We start from the raw sequence: 20302 nt of genomic DNA, 5'->3' as shown, positions 1-20302 counted from the left end.
ACCATAAAAGGAGGTCACTCGATGAACCTAATAGAGTTGTGCCGGGTGGACCAGATGGTCAACATCATCCTCATCCTACCTTTAACTAAACTGATAGGCTATCTATCTTATCGTAAACTACATGTACTGTGTTTTTATGGTTGTATGGGAGGAGGATGTGTGGGATTTTGGGTGGGGGGGATGGCGGGGTTGTGTTTCTTTCTAAATTCTAGCTTGGACAGAAAATGTAATTTTCCTGAAGAGCATTGCTAATGATCCTCGATTCAGTATACAATTACTTTTGTTCTAAGTAACGACATTAGATAGATCATCTTTAGAACTACTAAAAGAATAAATTTCGTTACACTGAACATCATGTATAAAGATAATCACTTGTTTAATTTCATTCTTGAATGTAGAAACATTCATTAGCAACACAAAATAACAAGGAGATGACAAGTCTCAAGTAGTCAGATAAGACCACGTTTCTATGATTTGGATCCACCTAGAAACTAGAAAGGATAAGTTTAATTATGGATTAATTATAACAAGGCACATAGTCAAACCTGAAAATGGATTTGTATATTTTTAATCTGAGTCATTCTTTCAAATAGAGAGAAAATTTTAAGCGAGGAGAAAAGGTTGTTTGTCCGTTTACAATCCCAACAATGGTTTTATTTTTATTTATTTTTTATTTTTTTTATAGACCATCTTCAATGGACCGTTTAAACATAAAATGCTCTCTATTTTAAAAAAATCAATCTTTAAAATTATGTTTGAAAACTTTTTAAATTAACATTTTAATTTTAAAAGTGAATATGTCAAATCCACCCTCTATAATAAACGCATTCAATATATTTCAATTTGTAATGGAAGAAAATAATATGAACTAATAATTTAAAGAAAAGTTAGCGAAAATAAAAGATAGGAAAAAGTAATAAATATAAAATAAAAGATAGGAAAAAGTAATATTTTTTGTGAATAGTAAATTTTAGTGTTAAGGTTATTGGAGTACTTTAAAAAATTTTATCTCTAAATTTACGGATGCTATTCTAAATTGTAAAATATGCTCTTTAAAAATAAAGAGTCTCTTGAAAATACTTTAATATTTTATGATATATGATGTCTGTCTTCAGAAGGCTGACGAAAAAAAATGAGATATATTTGTAGTATATCCTGAATGAATTTAGAGGTATTCTTACATCCTTAAGTAAAGAGGAATTACCTTCTCTTATTTCCAGTATATCTAAAAAAAAAAAAATTATAAAAAAAAAAAAATATGGGCTATGTGTCAAAGCTTCTAATAAAAGTTTAAGGGTTATTTAACAAAAGTTCTGATAAAAGTTTTAATTGTAAAAAGTTGATGAAAATTGTGGTTCAAATAATAATTCTCCCCTTTCCAAGTGATATATTTCCCTACTCTTTGTCAACCCCCCTCCACAATTTGTCCGTTAGATTCATAAGTGCCACCACATTTTCATTCTAAATACATCAACAATGTCTTGCAAATTTCAAACACGTCTACCCTCTTCTTCTTGTCTATAGACTTTATTCCATCTCATCGAAATGGATTTGTGACTAAATCTTTTTCGTCTAGGTAGAACTGAAGTTGTAATGTGAATATTGCACCAATGTTTTTACCCTCAAGATATTGCGCATGTGTTTCCATGTGTTACAAACAAGCTTTGACAACAATTGTCTTAGATGCTTAAGATACACGTAAAAATATAAAGTTGGGGAGTATTAAGCAAAAAGGTTCATTAGAGACAAAAATACAACATTAATGTATAAGTTGCGGACCAATTGTGCAATTTTTCCATTATTATTTTGTTAAAAATATTTTGAATATTTATTTCTTACAGTAAATGAATTATAGACTTAACTTTCGGTAATATTTACCAATCGTTCCTCTGATTGAATGATTGATGCCTGATAAGGTGGTTCGAAACATTTAAAAAAAAAAATTGAATCTTGTCTTCTATAGTCACGTCTAGCATTGGATACCAACAATGTCTTGATATTAATTGTTTGACAAATTATAAATAATCTATATGAATATAATTAGATGAATAATAATGAATTCATAAAGTGTACGAATAATAATGAGATGTATAGTCGAAATCAATGTTTAATTTTAATTTAATTTATTAACTAACTTATAAATTATATCCAATAGGAGCTAAATATTCTACTTTCTTCCTCAAGAAAACAGCAAACTTTTTAATTTGACTTCCAATGTTAAGAAAAGCCAATGCGTATGAGGCAACTGGATGGGAAAGATAATGGATCAAATATAATATTAATTGATAAATAATATCTACGAAAATTCTTGCATCTGTGCTTAAGTGGGATCACTTTTTCATTTTATTTTAAAAATATAAAAAGCTGCCTGCTGTGTTTTGGATTTATAAGCTCCAGATATTCCTCAGGCCACCCTCACCGCCCATACACGCAGACACACAACCCACCCAGACGAAAATAATAATAATAATAATAAATAAATAGTGGTACACTTTCTCAAAAATTTGCAGCAGGAATTTTATACTTATCCTGCATTTTATGTAAATCACAGAGATTTCTGGAAGTATATATACATATTTATATTCTCATTACACAGCAAAAGTGTTTAGCGATAAAGTTTGGAGAGGAAGGACAATTGAATTATCACTCTGACAAACAGTATGTTGGAAGCATGATTTATAAGATCAAATATATCCATGGTTCGGAAATTATGAGCTATTAAACATTTTCAATGGTCAAAGGATCCACAAAAATGGAATGGCTGAATAATCTTCAATTCAACAGTTCTTGTTGAGACCGTTAAAATTCAGAATTTCTGTTTACTGGTTAATTCATGATTATAACTGTAAAAGCATGTTATAACTGCTGAGATTGCATATGTATGCGTAGACTGATATTTGTTGTTTTGACTGAATAATGGTTAATTTGTTAATAGTTAATTACTGCTGATCAACAAATACACTTGTAGCACACATTCTCACTAAAATTTGTCGTTCACCGGATTCGATCAATTTCTTGAAGAGTTTCTTGATTGAATTTGTCAAGACCTGTTTTTCCAAAAACTTTTTTGCTTATCTGAAATATGAAAATAAGATTTCAAATGGTCTCAAGTTCATACCACCCTTTTATAGAATCCGCTATGGGTTCAATGGTCGAATTGTCACAATTTGATGGAAAGGGGGATTACTCGATTTGAAAGCAAAAAATGAGGGTTATTTTAGTCCTATAAAGTATTGCAAAAGCCCTTGATGATCTTAATACATTTTCTGACACTTTGAAAGCTAAACCTGCTGAAATTGAAAAAATGAATGAAATTGTTTACAATTCTATAATATTGCATTTATTTGATCATAGTGGTTTTTGATTTCATGATAACTTCGAGTTTTTTTTGTTTTTACTGAATTACTAGTCTAATTCGATTGGAATCGAGCCAATGAATAAAAAATAGGGCCTTTGGCATTGATGCAAGGCCAATTTTGGGCAAAATCCATCGTTTAGGCATTTTTGCTATTTATGGTAAATTTTGTTTTTGCAATCTCTTTCTATAAAATTTGGATTTGTATTCCGTTTGTTGGAGGATGATCCTAAAGATAAGGATTTTCCATCTTCGTAATTATCTCATATTTTTTTATTTTTGGAAAAATATCTTTTTTAATTCTATTTTTCGAATTTTGCTAAGTTTTTTTTCTATTTAAGGCGTTGTAAACCCTTTGAAACAGCAATTCTTGAATTCAATAAAAATTTCTTTCAAAGTTTTCTCATTTTGTGATTGTTCATCTTCCCTATAATCTTCAAGTACGTCACAAGTTGATGTTGCTAAGACCGCTGGAGCTTTGTAGATTGCGCTTGATAAATTGTTCCTAACTAAAACTTTGCCAAATAAAATTTAGTTGTTGGAAAATTTGGTTAGTTTTAGGACGAATACCGAAAAAGACTTAGAAATTAATCTAAGAGACTTTAGCATCATAGTAAAGAGCTTTGCACACAATGAAAAGAAATTTAACAATTAGGACTTTGGTTGTGATCTTATTAAATTCATTGCCTGAATCCTATAAGGATGTCAGGAATGCGATATAGTACTCTAGAGACATCTTAACACAAGCTATTGTAATTGATGCATTAAGATCTAGAGATCTTGAATTTAAGAAATAGTCCAAGTCTCACATAGGAGAGAAAAGTATGTTTGTGAGAGGAAGAAGTGACGAGGGAAAATAACTTTCTAACAAGAAAGAGTAAAAGTAAAACGAAATGAAGATCAAAACCTCATGATAAAAAAGGGCACTTTAAGATGGATTGCTTCGAGTGGAAAAAGAGCAAAAAGATCAAAACAATATGGAATTGAGCAATGCAGTTGTTGGTCATGAATTGGACAACTTGACATTAGTCAAGACTGAATTTTAGAATTGATGTGTAGAGAATTGAAGTTTACCCCCCCTTATTTCTTTCTTTTCTTCTTCCCCCTTTGCGTAACATGTTGTCCATGATTAGCTAGCTAATTTCAACCGTTTTTAGAATTTGCCTTACTCTACTCCTACTAATGGAAATAAGTAAGTTTTGGATTAAAGAATCCCAACATCTCACATGAAACTCACTAATCCAAATCCAAAAATGATGACAACCTGCACATGTGGTTACATGTGCATGCATGTATACATAATTTGGGTGGCTTCATTTTCAGTAGGATCAATGGTCGCCATTAAATCTTCAAAATAACATATGGCGCTGCTAAGGCATGACAGATTGTGGGCAAGAACTAATACGAGCATGACCTTGATATCCTACAGGGACGGTATGGAAATCCTAGCAATATATATATTTCCTACAACATAATAAAGCAGTCCAAGAAGTATATATTTTTCCATTATTTCATTGGATAAGCATGCTCCATATACACCGCCAAACACGCTTATGGGAAAAACCTGAAAAATAAGCAAATACCCAAATGTTGCTGACTATTCTTCATGATATCATATATGTTATTTTCATCAAATTATCTCACACAATTTATGTTTAAAGGTCATGATCATTTGTCAAAAATATTTGTCAAATCCATATGTAGGAGGAACGCTTCCCTATATATATATATATATATATTATGAAACTTTTAAAAGAACTTCTGTTATGTGTCATGCTTTGATAGTTTTGCGTTTCTTTTCATATCAGTTATACAATAACCTCTCTCCCACCAGAATACAGCAATAGAAAAATTAATATCAAAAATATATAAGAGAGAGAGAGAGAGAGAGAGAGATCTTAATAATGGTCCAAGATTACCTGATTTTAATTCTCTGAAATAGACAACTATCCACGCAGGCTTGTTTTGTCGATTTATCAAACAAATGAATCACATTCTCTCCACTCTGTCCCCCTTTATCAACGGTTTTCCCTATATAAATCGCAAGAATTGAGATTATTCATGCAAGCAATAATCTATCTCTCCGTTGACTCAAACTACTAGAGTTTCCCTTTCTATTCTCCTGTATTATCATTTCATGGCTCATTCAGTGACTCTCCGATTGATAGCATTTTTCTTCATCTCGTTTTCTCTTTTCTTCTTCATGTCCGAGGCTCGTGTGCTTCAGGGGACACAAGACATGCACCAGAATAATATGAATATCCAACTCTTTCAGAGTAAAATAGGTATCAGTCCTGCTGAATTCGAGTACCATAAGAGGAGGTCACTCAATGCAGTCCATGATAGAGTTGCGCCGGGTGGTCCAGATCCTCAACATCATTCTCTTCCTCCCTTTAACTAGGCTACCTATGGGGGGTGGTGTATTAAGGTTCATTGTTCTATTGGTAAATTTTAGTTAAAAAATAAAAAATTAAAGAACTACACCATCCCTCTCTGAGTTCTGTTTAAATTTCTTTGAACTCTAGTAGTATGTTTAGTAGGTTGCATTGGATAGCACTTGACGGTATTAAGATGAAAAAGAAGCCAATTTTTTTTTTCCATTAAACTGTCAAGTCCCATCTAGTGCTTTATACCAAACATACACTATGTAATGTCTTCAGAAATTGTAATTTTAATGCAGAGCAATGAAAATGATCGAGTCACTATATATTCATTTCTTGTGGTAGGTTCTAAAGTTTCTAATTTGATATTTTAATATCTCTCTTAATTTTTCTCAGTCATTGCATTTTTTTTTCTTTTGCTAAGCTAATATTAATTGCTCATTTGACAGTTATTCGAGTTAATTAATTTATTTTCTTGACCTTGTATGGAATGAAAATATGATTTATATTCAACATGAGAAACTAAAAGGAGATGTTGAAATTAACGAAAAAAGAAACTACTGGCCTATATCAGTATTGCAAATTTCTGTATGCTCGCAAAAGTTAGAATGGAATGGAAATAAGGAAATGAATGTAGAGATGACATTATCATAAAGAGATTTCAAAAGGTCATTTGGACATTTCTGAGGATGAAAATTCTCATACTTGATGCCGCGTTTTCAATAGCAGTGGTTGCATATTGCCAGGTCTGCTATCTTCGTTCTTTTTGTTGAATGCATTTGATTGCAGATTATTTGTGGAAGAAAAATAAGTCGATGGCCAAATACACGAACTTTCTTTTTGATATATTGTGTAAATATCAATAACCAATAAAGAATGATAATAGATGCAAACTCAATTCGTTGATTTACATCATTTGAATAACAACTAATTTGGCTTTATATCACTGTATGGTAATTTGCACATTGGGGCATAGAATAATAGAAAATTATTCTTAGAATCTTTAGTTTCTATCTAATTCAAATGTATTGCGATTTATTTGGTATGGATTATATACCGTACTCAACATATATATTATAATCTCGTCCATTACATTTTTTTGTCTTATTCCTCTTTGTGTATATATTGATCGATGTCATCAATTTTATGTTTGTTATTCTACATAACAATTATTTGTTAGCTATTTAGCTCTTTCTAACAATTTAAGTTTTTATATATATAATGTATGTTTATCCATTCATGACATTTGGTATACGTTCATCAAATTTTTGGTTGAAGGAAAATATGACTTGACGAAATGTGATTAAAATAATACATAAGTGTCTGCTATAATTCTAACGAGCTAAAAATTTAATTTTGTTAGTGAATATTATATAGAGCCTATTTGTCACCTTTTAAAATTTTAAATTATTTGCTACATTATTATTATCTACCACAATTCACACAATTAAATATTCTACACACAAATTAATAAAAAAAAATTACGTTTTAATCACAAGTAAATACTATTCAAAATTATTTAATTTTTCAAATAATGGAACAAACAGGGCATAGTTAATCACTTTTATATTTCATTCATGAATATTAAAATTCATTAGCAGCACCTATGAACAAGAAAGCGACAAGTCACGACCATGTTTCTATGATTCGGATCCACCTCAAAAGGATTAGTTTATGGATTAATTATTACAAAGTCCAAAGTCAAATCTGAAAATGGGTTTATTTTTTTTAATCCTAAATCATTCTTTTAGATAGAGACACCTTTTAGTGAGAAGGAAAGGTCGTTTGTCCGTTATATATATATATATATATAAACGTTAGTGTGTTAAATGTGTTGAATTATCGTGAAATACATTTTGTCTTGTGCAGTTGGTAAAAAAAAAAAAATGTAACGCTAACAAAAAAATCCTCACAATGAACTAAGGAAAACAAAGATCTCTAACAAAACTACATTTCCTATCCATTACATCACATGAGAATACCGGGAGGTCTTACCAAACTAAATTAGAGAAATTATTTCACACGTGGTTGGAAATTAAACTTTGTCAACAACATTTTCAAAACTTTCTCCCCAATTCAGGATTGGCTCTTAGATAAAACTGATCCAAATTATTGAAAAGAAATGTCCAAGTGTAGAAGTCATCATAGACAATATTTTCAAATTCCTGTATTTTGAAAGAACTTAAAAATGAATTAAAATTTGAAGATTTTAGTATTGATCGAAGGACAAAACAACTTGTAAATTTACAATTACTTTAAAAATTATAACATTACTAACAACAAATAGAACTCACTGAAAATGTGGATGATTGTCCAGACAAAGAGGAATACTTGGTCCACCCATATTTGCATTAATTGGGGCCATCTATGATAAAAATAAATTGGAAATGAATTGGTCAAATATGGTAAATTAAATTTTAGATAGATTAAAGGATTTTTAAAATCTTTTCACTGAAAAGAAAAAGAGATGAGAAAAGACTATAAAGAAGCGGGACGAAAGAGGTAAAAGAAGGACAAAATGTATTTATGCCAGTTTGCAGGGATAATAAAAGAAAAGAAAAGGAATTAGTAATAAAACTTGAAGAAATATTTATAATATTCTTTTGTTTGGTTGGGGTAGAAATTCACATCATATTCTTTTGATGTTACTTAATATGGTAAATTGTACCTTGGACTATTCATTTCAATGTTCGACCAACTATCATCAACTCTCTTTCACCAGGTGATGAATTGGCCATTGATCGTTGAAAAATTGCATTTGGAAAAACTATAAATCATGAAAGAAAAGACATTTATAATTTTGAGTCATAGTATTATGATGAATGAAATTAGAATGGTTTGATAGAATTTAAGACACGAGAGAATAATAATATTACTATTTAAAAGGTTGGATAAAAAAATGTAAAACACATTTGAATAAGATTTGCTTTGTGGAAATGAACACAAGTAAGAATATGTGTCACCTGACATGCAAACATTTCATCTACAGAGATGCCATTGAAGTGCTTGTGAAATATTTTTTGTTAAATTCAAAAACTAATTGTGAAGATACATAATTAGAATTTGGAAAATGAATAAGCTAATTATGAATATGAAAGTAAACTTGCAAAATAATAATAATAATAATAATAATAATAATAATAATAATAATAATAATAATAATAATAATAAAAGAACAAGAATATTTAAGGATAAAAGTATAAACAATTATTTGGTTACTCTACGTACTATACAAAATGTCAATAACTACAAGATTGAAAAAAATAAATTTCGTCTCTAAGGAGTAAACTCATAAGAATTATAATATGTTTGAGAACTACACTTTTTGAACAAGATGTAAAGTGAAAAGATCCCAAACTACTTGTATAAAAAAAAACATGTGAACATTAGAATTATGTACAGCGAAAAATTGAGATGAAATAATAAATAAAACATTAGATGAAGAGAAAGCTACTTGTAAAACAATAATTCACTGGTCTCATGGGCTTATCTGGTAACACTTTCATATTTTTTTGCTAATTGTTTGTGAGTTATTTCATGCAAATTTGATAGCTTCATCGATGACTTTGATTGTATAAATTCATGAAGTTTTTCAATAATGGACAAGGAAGCCAAGTTATAGCTTTATGGATGTATGAAAGAAAGGAATTCCTTGTAGACAACATTCTTAGTATATGTACTGTGTAAGTTTTCAATAGTTGATGGTTTCACCAAAACTTTTATATTTGTACTTGTTCTAACTCTTGATAATGCTACATAAAGTTGACCATGTCAAAAAAAGGGTTCTGGAAGATACAAACCAACAAAATCAAGTGTTTGGCCTTGTAATTTGTTTATTGTCATTGCAAAGTATGGTCTAATTAAAAATTGAGTTATTTTAAATAGAATTGAGTTTTGATCTGTCTTAAAAGGTATAAAAGGAATCCTCGCTAAGAAAACATATTTTCCACAATATTCACCAATTGTGATTTTAGCAAGAATTACATTCTTTTCAAATTTTTGATAAGTAAGGCGTGTCCCATTGCATAAGCCTTTGGAAGGATTAATATTTCTCAATAATAGTACAGGACAATTTATCTTAAGATTCAATTCATAAGATGGCATACCATTTGGGGTTAAACTATTCAAAAAATCTTCCTACAAGCTCTGTCCTGATTTCTCAATTGTTTCGTCGAAGCTAAAATATGTGAAAATTTTACCTGTAATTTGTTCGAGTAAAATTCTGTTAATACGATCAACACATTCATTTGTAGGCGTAAGAACAACTCGATTTGCCATCACATGTAAATTATTAGCATATACTTCAATATTTGGGAAAACACGATTTATCAATTTTTTTAGAGACTGAATTTAGTCTTCAAATGGTAGAGTGATACTCTCTAGAAGCTTACTGTAGTTACAAGTATGTTCTTCTTCCGTTCCATCTCTAATTCTAAGTAAATAATAATAAAATGTGAGATCCAACTTAGCCCTCATATTCTCAATCAATGGTAGATGTATAAACAAAGGTCATAGGTCATGGAAGACTAAACTAGCTTTCATTATATCCTTCTTTTTATCCTCGTAAAACTTGTCAAAAATCTCCTCCGAGAACATTCACCTTCCCACCGAAAGGCAAATTGCAATCGGTATATCTCTAAACATTTTATCTACAGTTTCAACAGAAGAACGATTTAGCTTGGGTGCTTCATCCCAAATTATTAGCTTACACATTCTGAGTAAAGTTCCTAAAGCTGATTGCTTGCTAATAGAGCAACTTACTTCATCATATGTATCTAAAGGAATTTTAAATTTAGAATGAGCTGTTCGATCTCCAAGTAATAGAGATGCAGATACTCCAGAAGATGCAGTTGCTAAAGCAATCAAATTTTGAGACCTCATAGCACCTGGACCATCAATAAAGAAAGCACCACTTGATTCTGATTTAACTGTTTCCATAATCGCATCATATGCAAACTGTTGTTCTTTATTTAAACTCGCTACACAAGCACAGTCTCATTTGATGTCCAAATTGGTCGTCTCCTCTATAACCATTTTTTCAATCTTTCATCTCATCTATATTTACATTGAATGGAACTATTTCATAATCATTTATATTTATACCCAATGATTTTAGAAGACCACCAATATCTTGTAAAGCATGTACTTTAGCAATTTCTGTAGATATATTTTCATGTAGATAGCCATCTATCATATAAGTGTTAAATTTATCCCACAATAATTTTGGATGATTAGGGGTTGCAAAGCGTAAGTAGTGTAGCAAATAGTCATCTTAAAGAATTTGACATTTCGTAAAAAATAGTTTTAGATAAACATTCTTCACAATGATTATCTTCGCTTACTAAACCATGTAAAAATGCAGCCTCTTTATAAGTTGTAACAGTTGCTACATTTGAAGTTGATAAATCAATAAATGATGTTAGCCTTCGAATATGATTAAGAAGAATGTGGAGGAAATAGCTTTCTTCTTCAAAATGATTTGCTGTGACAATTCGTCCTATAACAATTTGCTTCTTTTTCGAAGTCCAAATTTTTGTATTAGTATTCCAAACAAAATTTGTAGGAAAATCTTGATGCAACAATATTCGAGCAAATTCATTTGTTTGATTCATTCGAAAGAATCCTGTCAATATTTTTCTCTTCGTATTTTCGTTCTCAATGATAGTAAATAAATTATCATAACTATTGTATGTCACTTGTTGGTGATTTTCAATATAAAATTGTAAAGAATAAACAGTAGGACAAATTTTTGACAAATTGAAAGAAAAAATTCTCCGCATAGTTTCAGGTGGAGATATCCATCTAGTAGATTGATAAGCAAAAATTTCATTAATTTCTTTCTCTACTTCATTTGTGCCAATTGTGAAATTAATATGATTGTGTCCTTTGTATACATATTTGTACAAATATTTTATAACTTTAATAGAAGAGCATACTTCAACATTAATGTAACAGTCAAATTTCGTACTTAAACAAGGATTATATGTTACAACCCAGCGATTATCTGACATAACATCTAATTTTAACAAAGATGCCATTATTGCTACGCTTATACAACGGATATGAATTATCACCAAATGTAATCATGTTACAATAGGGTATTTATTTTTGCAACATTTATTTGTCTTCCTGCATACATTTTTAGGATTAAGGTTTCCACAAGAACCATGCATATTATGTTTAACAATAATAGAATGAAAATGGGGGTATATATTTTTGTCAGAAATTTCAGAACATACTATCGTATCAACCTGTTCAGCACAACAAATTTTATGGCCATATTTGAAAATCAATAATAGATGCGCATGAAGGAGTCTCATTTTTGAAATTCAATCATATATACATGTGCGACAACAAGGTCTAAGATGTTTTTCTTGTATAAATCATTTTTTATCTCTTCTAATTTTACTCGAAATGTACGTACAATTAGATCTGGTCGATTTTGAATTTCACAATTATACTTTAGTTCTTGCTTAATCTCTAGCCAATCTGGATTACCTGTCATAGTAAAAAATATGTCTGATTTTCCATAACGTTGCACAATAGACATCGCATCCATGTATTTTCTTAGCAAGTCTCTAGGTCTACATATAAAAGATTGTGGTAAGACAAATTTTCTTCCAATTTTGTACTCTCTCATTTCTTCATTTTCAACACAATCTACAATTGCTTGATATAGTTCAGCACAATTTTTTTTTTTTTGGTTATTACGAAAATACTCTAACCTAGCAATTTCAATCTTAACATACATATCTACAACAAATTGTTGAAATAATCTACTAGTGTGAAGCAATAAAGACTTACTAGAGGCCTAATCTAGAATTCGTATGAATAATATTCTTGGCGAGAGACCTGAGACTGTTTCGTCATTCCATTAAGCACTACATGATGGAAAAGGTCAATATTATATATTCATTTATTAATTTACTTTGTAGAAAGTAGAACTATAAAGAAAATATATACATAAACCTTCATCCTCTTTTTCAATCATTTTAGATGCGAAAGTTGCTGTGCTAGGAAAACTATCTAAGTTAGACACATGTTGAGATTGAAATATTTGTTGTTGCATCTCTTAATACCTTCATGCTAACTAAATTCTCCATATGGGAAAAGCAAAGGATATTGTAAAGGACCATAACAATCATAGTAGTAATGAACCTTATGTGAATCACCAAAATGATTGTAAATAGTAATGTCTCGAGTACGAACATTTGTATTTTCATTATCTTCAACCCATACAGTAGCAAATTGAGATGCCATAGGAGTATTGAAAACTCTTTGATTAAGGCTGGGATCGCATCTTATTTGTATTAGATGATCATGCAAATTCTTCATATTACGTAAAGACCTAAAGAATCTACTATACGAATTTTTTTAAGGGTTTCAATTAAACTAATCAAAGTAGATTGAACAAAATTCTCTGAAATTTTAGTAAGATTCTCCATTTTGTTATCTGTGTCATAAAAATATAACTACATATAAGAAGAAGTGTTATTTTTTGGCATAAGTGGATTTACGTAATGATATACTTGACTTTGAATCTTAAATGTGTAGATACCTCTGTATGATTTAAATAGTTCTTTGTCATACTTTACCTCAAATGAAGTGAATGCAAAATGATTATTATATCTCCTCACAATTTTTTTGAATTACATACATGTAGGTTCTTTAGAAGTAAAAAATTGGATAGTTCAGTTTGCGGATCAAACACGGAGATATTAACTTTCCCATCAGAACAAGAATTTTTTTGCACCACAATCTTTACAATATTTGGATGTTGGTAATACATATGCAATACATGGCACATTTAATTGGTTAGAACTTTCTAGTAATTTAGTATTGCATATGTTCAATGTTTCATTGTTGGAATTAGAAGGCTTAGAATGATGGTATGTTATAGGTTCATGTACATGGACAACATGAGAATTATTATTTGTAAATAAAATAGGTTGAATAATTCTTTTATGATGTTTAATGAATCCAGTTTCAGTTTGATGTTGTCGATCTCTTCGTCTTTAATCTCGTTGTTGATGAACTAATACATCATGTGATTGACTTGCACTTTTAGAAGTAGTTTCAACGTTACACAAACATGACTCTTGATGAGCATATGGTTCCATTATGTCGATCAATAAAGGAAGAAAAATTATCAAGTAGTTGGAGCTAAAAGTAAGTAACAGCAACTACATGAAAATATGTAAGCATAGAAAACAAAGGAAATATGAAGCTAGTTACTGACAGAGGAACAGAGTGTGGAAATCTTAGAAAGATTATTAATAGTAGAGCAGACAAAGAATAACTTTTTGTTTTCAAGTACCCATTAGTTTTTCAAGATCAATCTTTCTACTCTATAAAGTCATTTCCACTAAAAATAAAGGCAAAAGACTTTTCTATGGTTAAAATCGGTAGATTTTAAGTCCATGCTTGGCTCATGTTTATAAACTATTTATTAACATTTAAGTCATTTTATATTCACACATTTTAAAAATTCACAATTACCATCCGCTTATCCTTCATTCGTTTTTAACTATCTATTAAATAAATTGTTTATAAAAACTTTGTAAACATACTTTTTATTTTTCATTTTAATTATCAAATTTTATTTTGAGCTAGAGTAGACACTCGATGTTTACATTTTTTATTTTATTTTATTTTATTTTTTGTGAAAAAATTTGGTCACTTCGTTTAATCCTGTTAAGTTTTCTAATGGAATGTATGACATATAAGACCTCCACCTCAAGGCCATTACAGATTGTTGCTGCCATCTCATACAATCCAATAGAAAAAAAAACCTAATAGATTTCAATTGTGTGACCAAAGAAAAAGAAAAGAAACAAAATAAAGTTCAATGTCAGATGTTAAAATTCACCATAAATTTATATATATAGATATAAAAAATTTCCTAAGGAGCATTGGTGACCTAGCTCAATTAATTGGTTGATCTTTTAATTCATGGACTTACGAAAATGTTAATATTTTTAAGATTTAAACCAAAATAATATTAAGAAGAAACTTATTTATCTCCACATTCTCTAGAGAAAGTTAGGTTAGGTAAAATCTAATATATTCCAAACAAAGTTTAGTCTAACAATATTTGCGAAAATTAGCAACTGATTTGTAGTGAATGGAAGTTGGATTGCCTAAACTTGAGCTAGAGATAGAAAATCAAAGAAAAACAAAATATTAACTCATAAACACGACAAGAGGCACCTACAAAAATTTCAGCAATTTAGTACTAAATTCAAATATACTTAGAATCAATATATGAACCCCAAACATAGATTCAATATAAATCACAAACCAATCAAAATTCCCTCTTTAGAAAACTTGCTAATATATAAGCCTTGCGAAAATCCACCATAAAAGAGAAGCAAAAAATAAAATCAATTTATCAAGAAGAACTAAAAATCTAGTACTGTGAACTCAATAATCCATTTGAAATTCAGGAAAAAAGTAACAATAACAAAGATCAAACAATTTTAATCACAGAAAGTATAAATTAAATTGGAAAATTATATACCTCTCTTTGTTTAACATATAAGCCTTGCGAAAATCCACCATAAAAGAGAAGCAAAAGATAAAATCAATTTATCAAGAAAGAACTTAAAAATCTAGAACTCTAAACTCAATAATTCATTTGAAATTCAAAAATAAAAATAAATAAATAAATAATTAACAATTACAGAGATAGACAATTTTAATGACAGAAAGCATAAATTAAATTAGAAAATTATATATCTCTCTCTGTTAATATTAACACACAACCTGTTAATTTCACGAACTCAGAATTAGAACTGTATACATAAAAAGATGAAGAAATCATAGTTGGATGAAAAAACCCGTTGAAAATCACAACAAGACGACTCACTATATCTGTCGATTAGAAATCACAATAAGATGAAGAAAACCAATGCAATTGCAGAATGAAGAAATTGCTGTGTAGTTGTCTCTTTCTCCCTTTTTTTTTTTAACTATCTCAAGAAAGAAAATGGGAAAGCAAAGAAATTGAAGAAAGTAGAAAAAAATGGGAAAGCAAAGAAGAACGTAATTTTTCCATCATACACGTTACTGACCACATTAAAGCAACCCACTTCCCAATGCACAGTGGGCCCACACATGTTGAAAAATTGAAAGTAACTACGTGTATGATATGAAAGCTTTTTAACATGATTTAATTGAAAAATTGGGGAAACAGTTATGCCCTCTCTCTAATAATTAATTGGCCACAATTATCCTCAAATTTATAGTTGACATATTTTTCATAATTGTTCATGTCAAGGGTGAGATAGGAATTACTGTTAAAGCCAATTTTGACAAGCTAAAAGCATCTCACTTGTGTATTTGTCATCCCAATAATCCCTAACCCTTCTATATAAAAGATCCCTACTAAATAAAAGAAGGAGTGGAAGTTACAGTCCCCACTATATAAAAGAGGAAGTGGAAGTTATTGTAGGTACGAATAGTGAAATTTTCCATTTTATCACATAGCAAAATGATTTATTTTACTAAAAAATCATGGAAGCAAAAAACGACGTCGTCTTGTCTTCAACCATTTCTTCATTTTCACACACCACTTCACTGCAACCACCAGCTCCGTTGCAATATATTTTCATTTTCACACACTATTTCACTTCATTCAATTAAATACTAATAAATAAAAGAAACTAAGTAATTTAACAAATTAAAGACAAAAAAAAAAAGAATTGTAGGTAAAAAAAAAAAAAAACAAAGAAATTAAAAAAATAAAAAAAAAAAAAAAAAAAAATGGAGGGAAAAAAAAAAAAAAAAAAAAACAAAAAGTCGGTTATTATAAAGTTTTTTTAATTAAATTGAAATAATTAAAATTAAAAATAACATTTATTTAATTAAAATTGAAAAAATTACGTTATATTATAAAACGAAAAGAATTTTAAATCAAAAAATATTTATAATAAGAAGAAAAAAGAAATTTAAAAAAATAATAATAAATTGAACAAAAGAAAGTTACGAAAATTAAATAAAGAATATATAAATAATATTTAATTAAAATTGAAAAAAAGTAAGTTTTATCATAAAGAGAAAAGAAAGAAGCGAAAAAAAATATTTATAATTAAAATTGAAATAATTAAAATAAAAAATAAATATTATTTAATTAAAAGTGAAAATATTACGTTTTATCATAAAACAAAAAGAATTTTATATCGAACAAAAAATTATTTATAATATGAAAAAAAAAAGAAATTTTAAAACAATTTAAAATATACATAATAAAAACAAAACAAATTAAACAAAAGAAAGTTACGAAAAAATAAATAAAAAAACAAAAACAAATGGAGAATTTCTCTCTATAACACATAGAGAAAACTCTCCATAACTCTCCATCACATGATGGAAAGTTTCTTTCCATAACATGGAGAGAGTTCTCTTCATAACACGGAGGAGAGAAATTTAATTTTTTTTTAAATTTGTTTTGTTTATTATATAAATATTTTTTCGATTTAAAATTCTTTTAAAATCTTTTTCCTTTAAGATAAAACTTAATTTTTTAAATTTTAATTAAATAATATTTATATATTCTTTATTTAAGTTTTGTAACTTTCTTTTGCTTAATTTGTTTTGTTTTTATTATATTTTTTAAATTTGTTTTAAAATTTCTTTTTCTTCATATTATAAATGATTTTTTGTTCGATTTAAAATTCTTTGGTTTTATAATAAAACATAATTTTCTCTAAACTAATCAAATAATATTTATTTTAATTTTAATTATTTCAATTTAATTAAAAAAATTTATAATAACTTTTTTTCTCCATTTTCACACACCACTTCACTTCACTTCACTTCATCCAATCCAATATTAATAAAGAAAATAAATTAAATGATTTAACAAATTAATAAACACAAAAAAAAAAAAGAATTGTAGGCAAAAATAGAAAAAAAATAGATTATTATAAAGTTTTTTAATAAATTGAAATAATTAAATTTTAAAAAAATATTATTTAATTAAAATTGAAAAAATTACATTTTATCATTAAACGAAAAGAATTAAAAAGAATTTTAAATCAAAAACTATTTATAATATGAAGAAAAAAGAAATTTAAGACCAATTTTCAAAAAAATATAATAAAATAAACCATAGAAGGTTATGAAAATTAAATAAATAATATTTAATTAAATTTAAAAAATTAAGTTTTATAATAAAGAGAAAAGAAAGACATAGAAAGAATTTTAAATCAAACAAAAAATTATTTGTAATATGAAGAAAAAAGAAATTTAAAAACAATTGTTTTTAAAAATAATAATAACAAATAAATTAAACAAAAGAAAGTTACGAAAATTAAATAAAGAATATATAAATATTATTTAATTAAAATTAAAAATTAAATTTTATCATAAAGAGAAAAGAAAGACATAGAAAGAATTTTAAATCAAACAAAAAATTATTTGTAATATGAAGAAAAAAGAAATTTAAAAACAATTGTTTTTAAAAATAATAATAACAAATAAATTAAACAAAAGAAAGTTACGAAAATTAAATAAAGAACATATAAATATTATTTAATTAAAATTAAAAATTAAATTTTATCATAAAGAGAAAAGAATTAAAAAGAATTTTAAAATTAAATAAAAATATTTATAATTTGAACGAAACAAAAAAAATAAAAAAAAGATCCATCACATGGAAATTGAGTTGAGAATTCTCTCCCTGTTATGGAGAGATTTAAAAAAAAAAAATTTGTTTTGTTCATCATATAAATATTTTTTTCCATTAAAAATTCTTTTTAATTCTTTTCTCTTTATGATAAAACTTAATTTTTTCAATTTTAATTAAATAGTATTTATATATTCTTATTTAATTTTTGTAACTTTCTTTTGTTTAATTTGTTTTGTTTTTATTATATTTTTAAAAAAATTGTTTTAAAATTCTTTTTTCTTCATATTATAAATATTTTTTTCCATTATATAAAATTTTTAATTCTTTTCGTTTTATGATAAAACATATTTTTTTTCAATTTTAATTAATCAAATATTATTTATTTTTAATTTTAATTATTTCAATTTATGTAAAAAAAAACTTTATAACAATTTTTTTTTTTGCTTGCAATTCTTTTTTTCTTTAATTCGTTAATCATTTAGTTTTGTTTTTTAATTAATATTGGTGTAAAATGATAGTTACAATTTGGTTTGTGCAATGTCACACAACAATTCTGGTATGCCCAATACAACCTTTTTACGCACAACAAAAAAACTCGTTCGAAACCAGATAAGTGTAAACATATACCAAAAATGAATAGTATTCATAACATCCTCTCTTTTATATAGAGGCAAGATATATATAGCAACGGGGCTAGACGGGTTATTCCGCTCCTTGTCCCCCTGGGCATTTTTCAGCTCCGTTATCTGTTTAAGGCAAGGCGGTTGCCCCGTATACGCACCCACTTAATCCTAAATATATGTGCTCCTACCCTAGCCATTTAAGTGTATGATTTATATTACCTCTTGGATGACTTTGAATCTTGTCACATTTAACCTTATCATTGGTCCAACGAAAGTCTAACATAATCCTACATATATTTGCTCCTACCCTAGTCGTTTTAGTGTGTGATTTGTGTATGGACAGGAGAAAAATATGCTGCTTTGTGCTTCCAATACATGTGGTTTTTTGTGTCTTTGATCTCCTCTTGTGCCTCTTTCACTTGTTTTTCTTCTTGCCTTTGTGACTACAAATCAATACCATTATCTTGTCCTTTGTGGATGAGATTGAGTTGCAACCGAGGTAAATAAATTGGTTGTGGGTTGGAGCAATTTGGGTTGATTGTTTGGTAAAGAAAGGTGAACTGAAACTGAGTACCGAAATCACCCATTTGACGATCTTTGTAGTAAGCTTCTACAACAAATTTCATCAAAAATAGGTAAGATGGAATTTCATTATTTGACAGAATGTACCATTGTTGTGAAAGAGTTCTGTAAAAATAATTTTTAATAAATAATAAAGTGACGAAAATTTGATATTGCAATTTGCAAGTCATCAAATTTTTATGAACTTTTTGTATGCCATAAAGAAATAGGGCCAAATCTGAGGCCGTTTAAGAGGGGCACAGTACAATTAAGAACTACATTTAGAAGGAATTTTTTTTAAAAAAAAGTTAAAGGTCACAAAATGCTGTTGTCCAACCCATCAAACATATCCCATTAATTTAAATCTAACCCAATGAATAAGCAAAGTGTTGTAAATATAGTAATATTTATGAATGACTTTTATACCCTGCAGGCCTAGTTACTAAGACTGTTGTATCCGGTATCCCTATTATCCATAATTTTCTCATACAAATATGGAGCTTTGATTTTAATAAAACACACAAGTTTATTGGTTTCTCTATTTTGTTCTATCTTTTTCTCTCTAGTTTATAACACGTTATCAATTGGTTTGATAGTTTATTTTTTAAATAATTCATAGTCTAGCATTCTTTGTAAGATAATAGGAAAGCATTCTTTGTAAGATAAAAGGCAAAATAATGGCTATATGAATTCCATTTCTACTAAAACTCTCATTCCCTCTCCTACTCCAAATACATATATGCCATGCCTT

The 20302-nt window shown here is 28.1% G+C and overlaps 1 protein-coding gene across 1 annotated transcript; it reads right to left on the bottom strand.

Annotated features, from left to right (window-relative positions):
• Nucleotides 1-10774: 10774 nt before the first annotated feature.
• LOC111371907 lies at nt 10775-12805 on the bottom strand. The gene is made up of 3 exons (XM_022994059.1): nt 12706-12805; nt 12235-12489; nt 10775-10893 (listed from the first exon to the last, which is right to left on the bottom strand). Exons 1-3 carry the CDS (start codon nt 12803-12805, stop codon nt 10775-10777), a joined length of 474 nt encoding a protein of 157 aa, XP_022849827.1.
• Between the last annotated feature and the right edge of the window lie 7497 nt (nt 12806-20302).

This window comes from Olea europaea, chromosome 23 (genome assembly GCF_002742605.1).
Source record: "Olea europaea var. sylvestris chromosome 23, O_europaea_v1, whole genome shotgun sequence".
NCBI classification, from domain to species: Eukaryota; Viridiplantae; Streptophyta; class Magnoliopsida; order Lamiales; family Oleaceae; genus Olea; species Olea europaea.
Note: the sequence above shows the minus strand (reverse complement) of the source record. Positions and strands in the feature narration are given on the sequence as shown.

Excerpts from the sequence above, each read along its gene's own strand:
- LOC111371907 (XM_022994059.1), bottom strand. The coding sequence starts at position 12,805 with ATGCAACAACAAATATTTCAATCTCAACATGTGTCTAACTTAGATAGT. Across the intron at positions 12,490-12,705 it reads GATTGAAAAAGAGGATGAAG|ATATGTATGTTAAGATTGAA; the intron begins GTTTATGTATAT and ends AATTTGTTGTAG. Across the intron at positions 10,894-12,234 it reads CATATTTTTTACTATGACAG|AAATTGCTAAAGTACATGCT; the intron begins GTAATCCAGATT and ends ATATATCTACAG.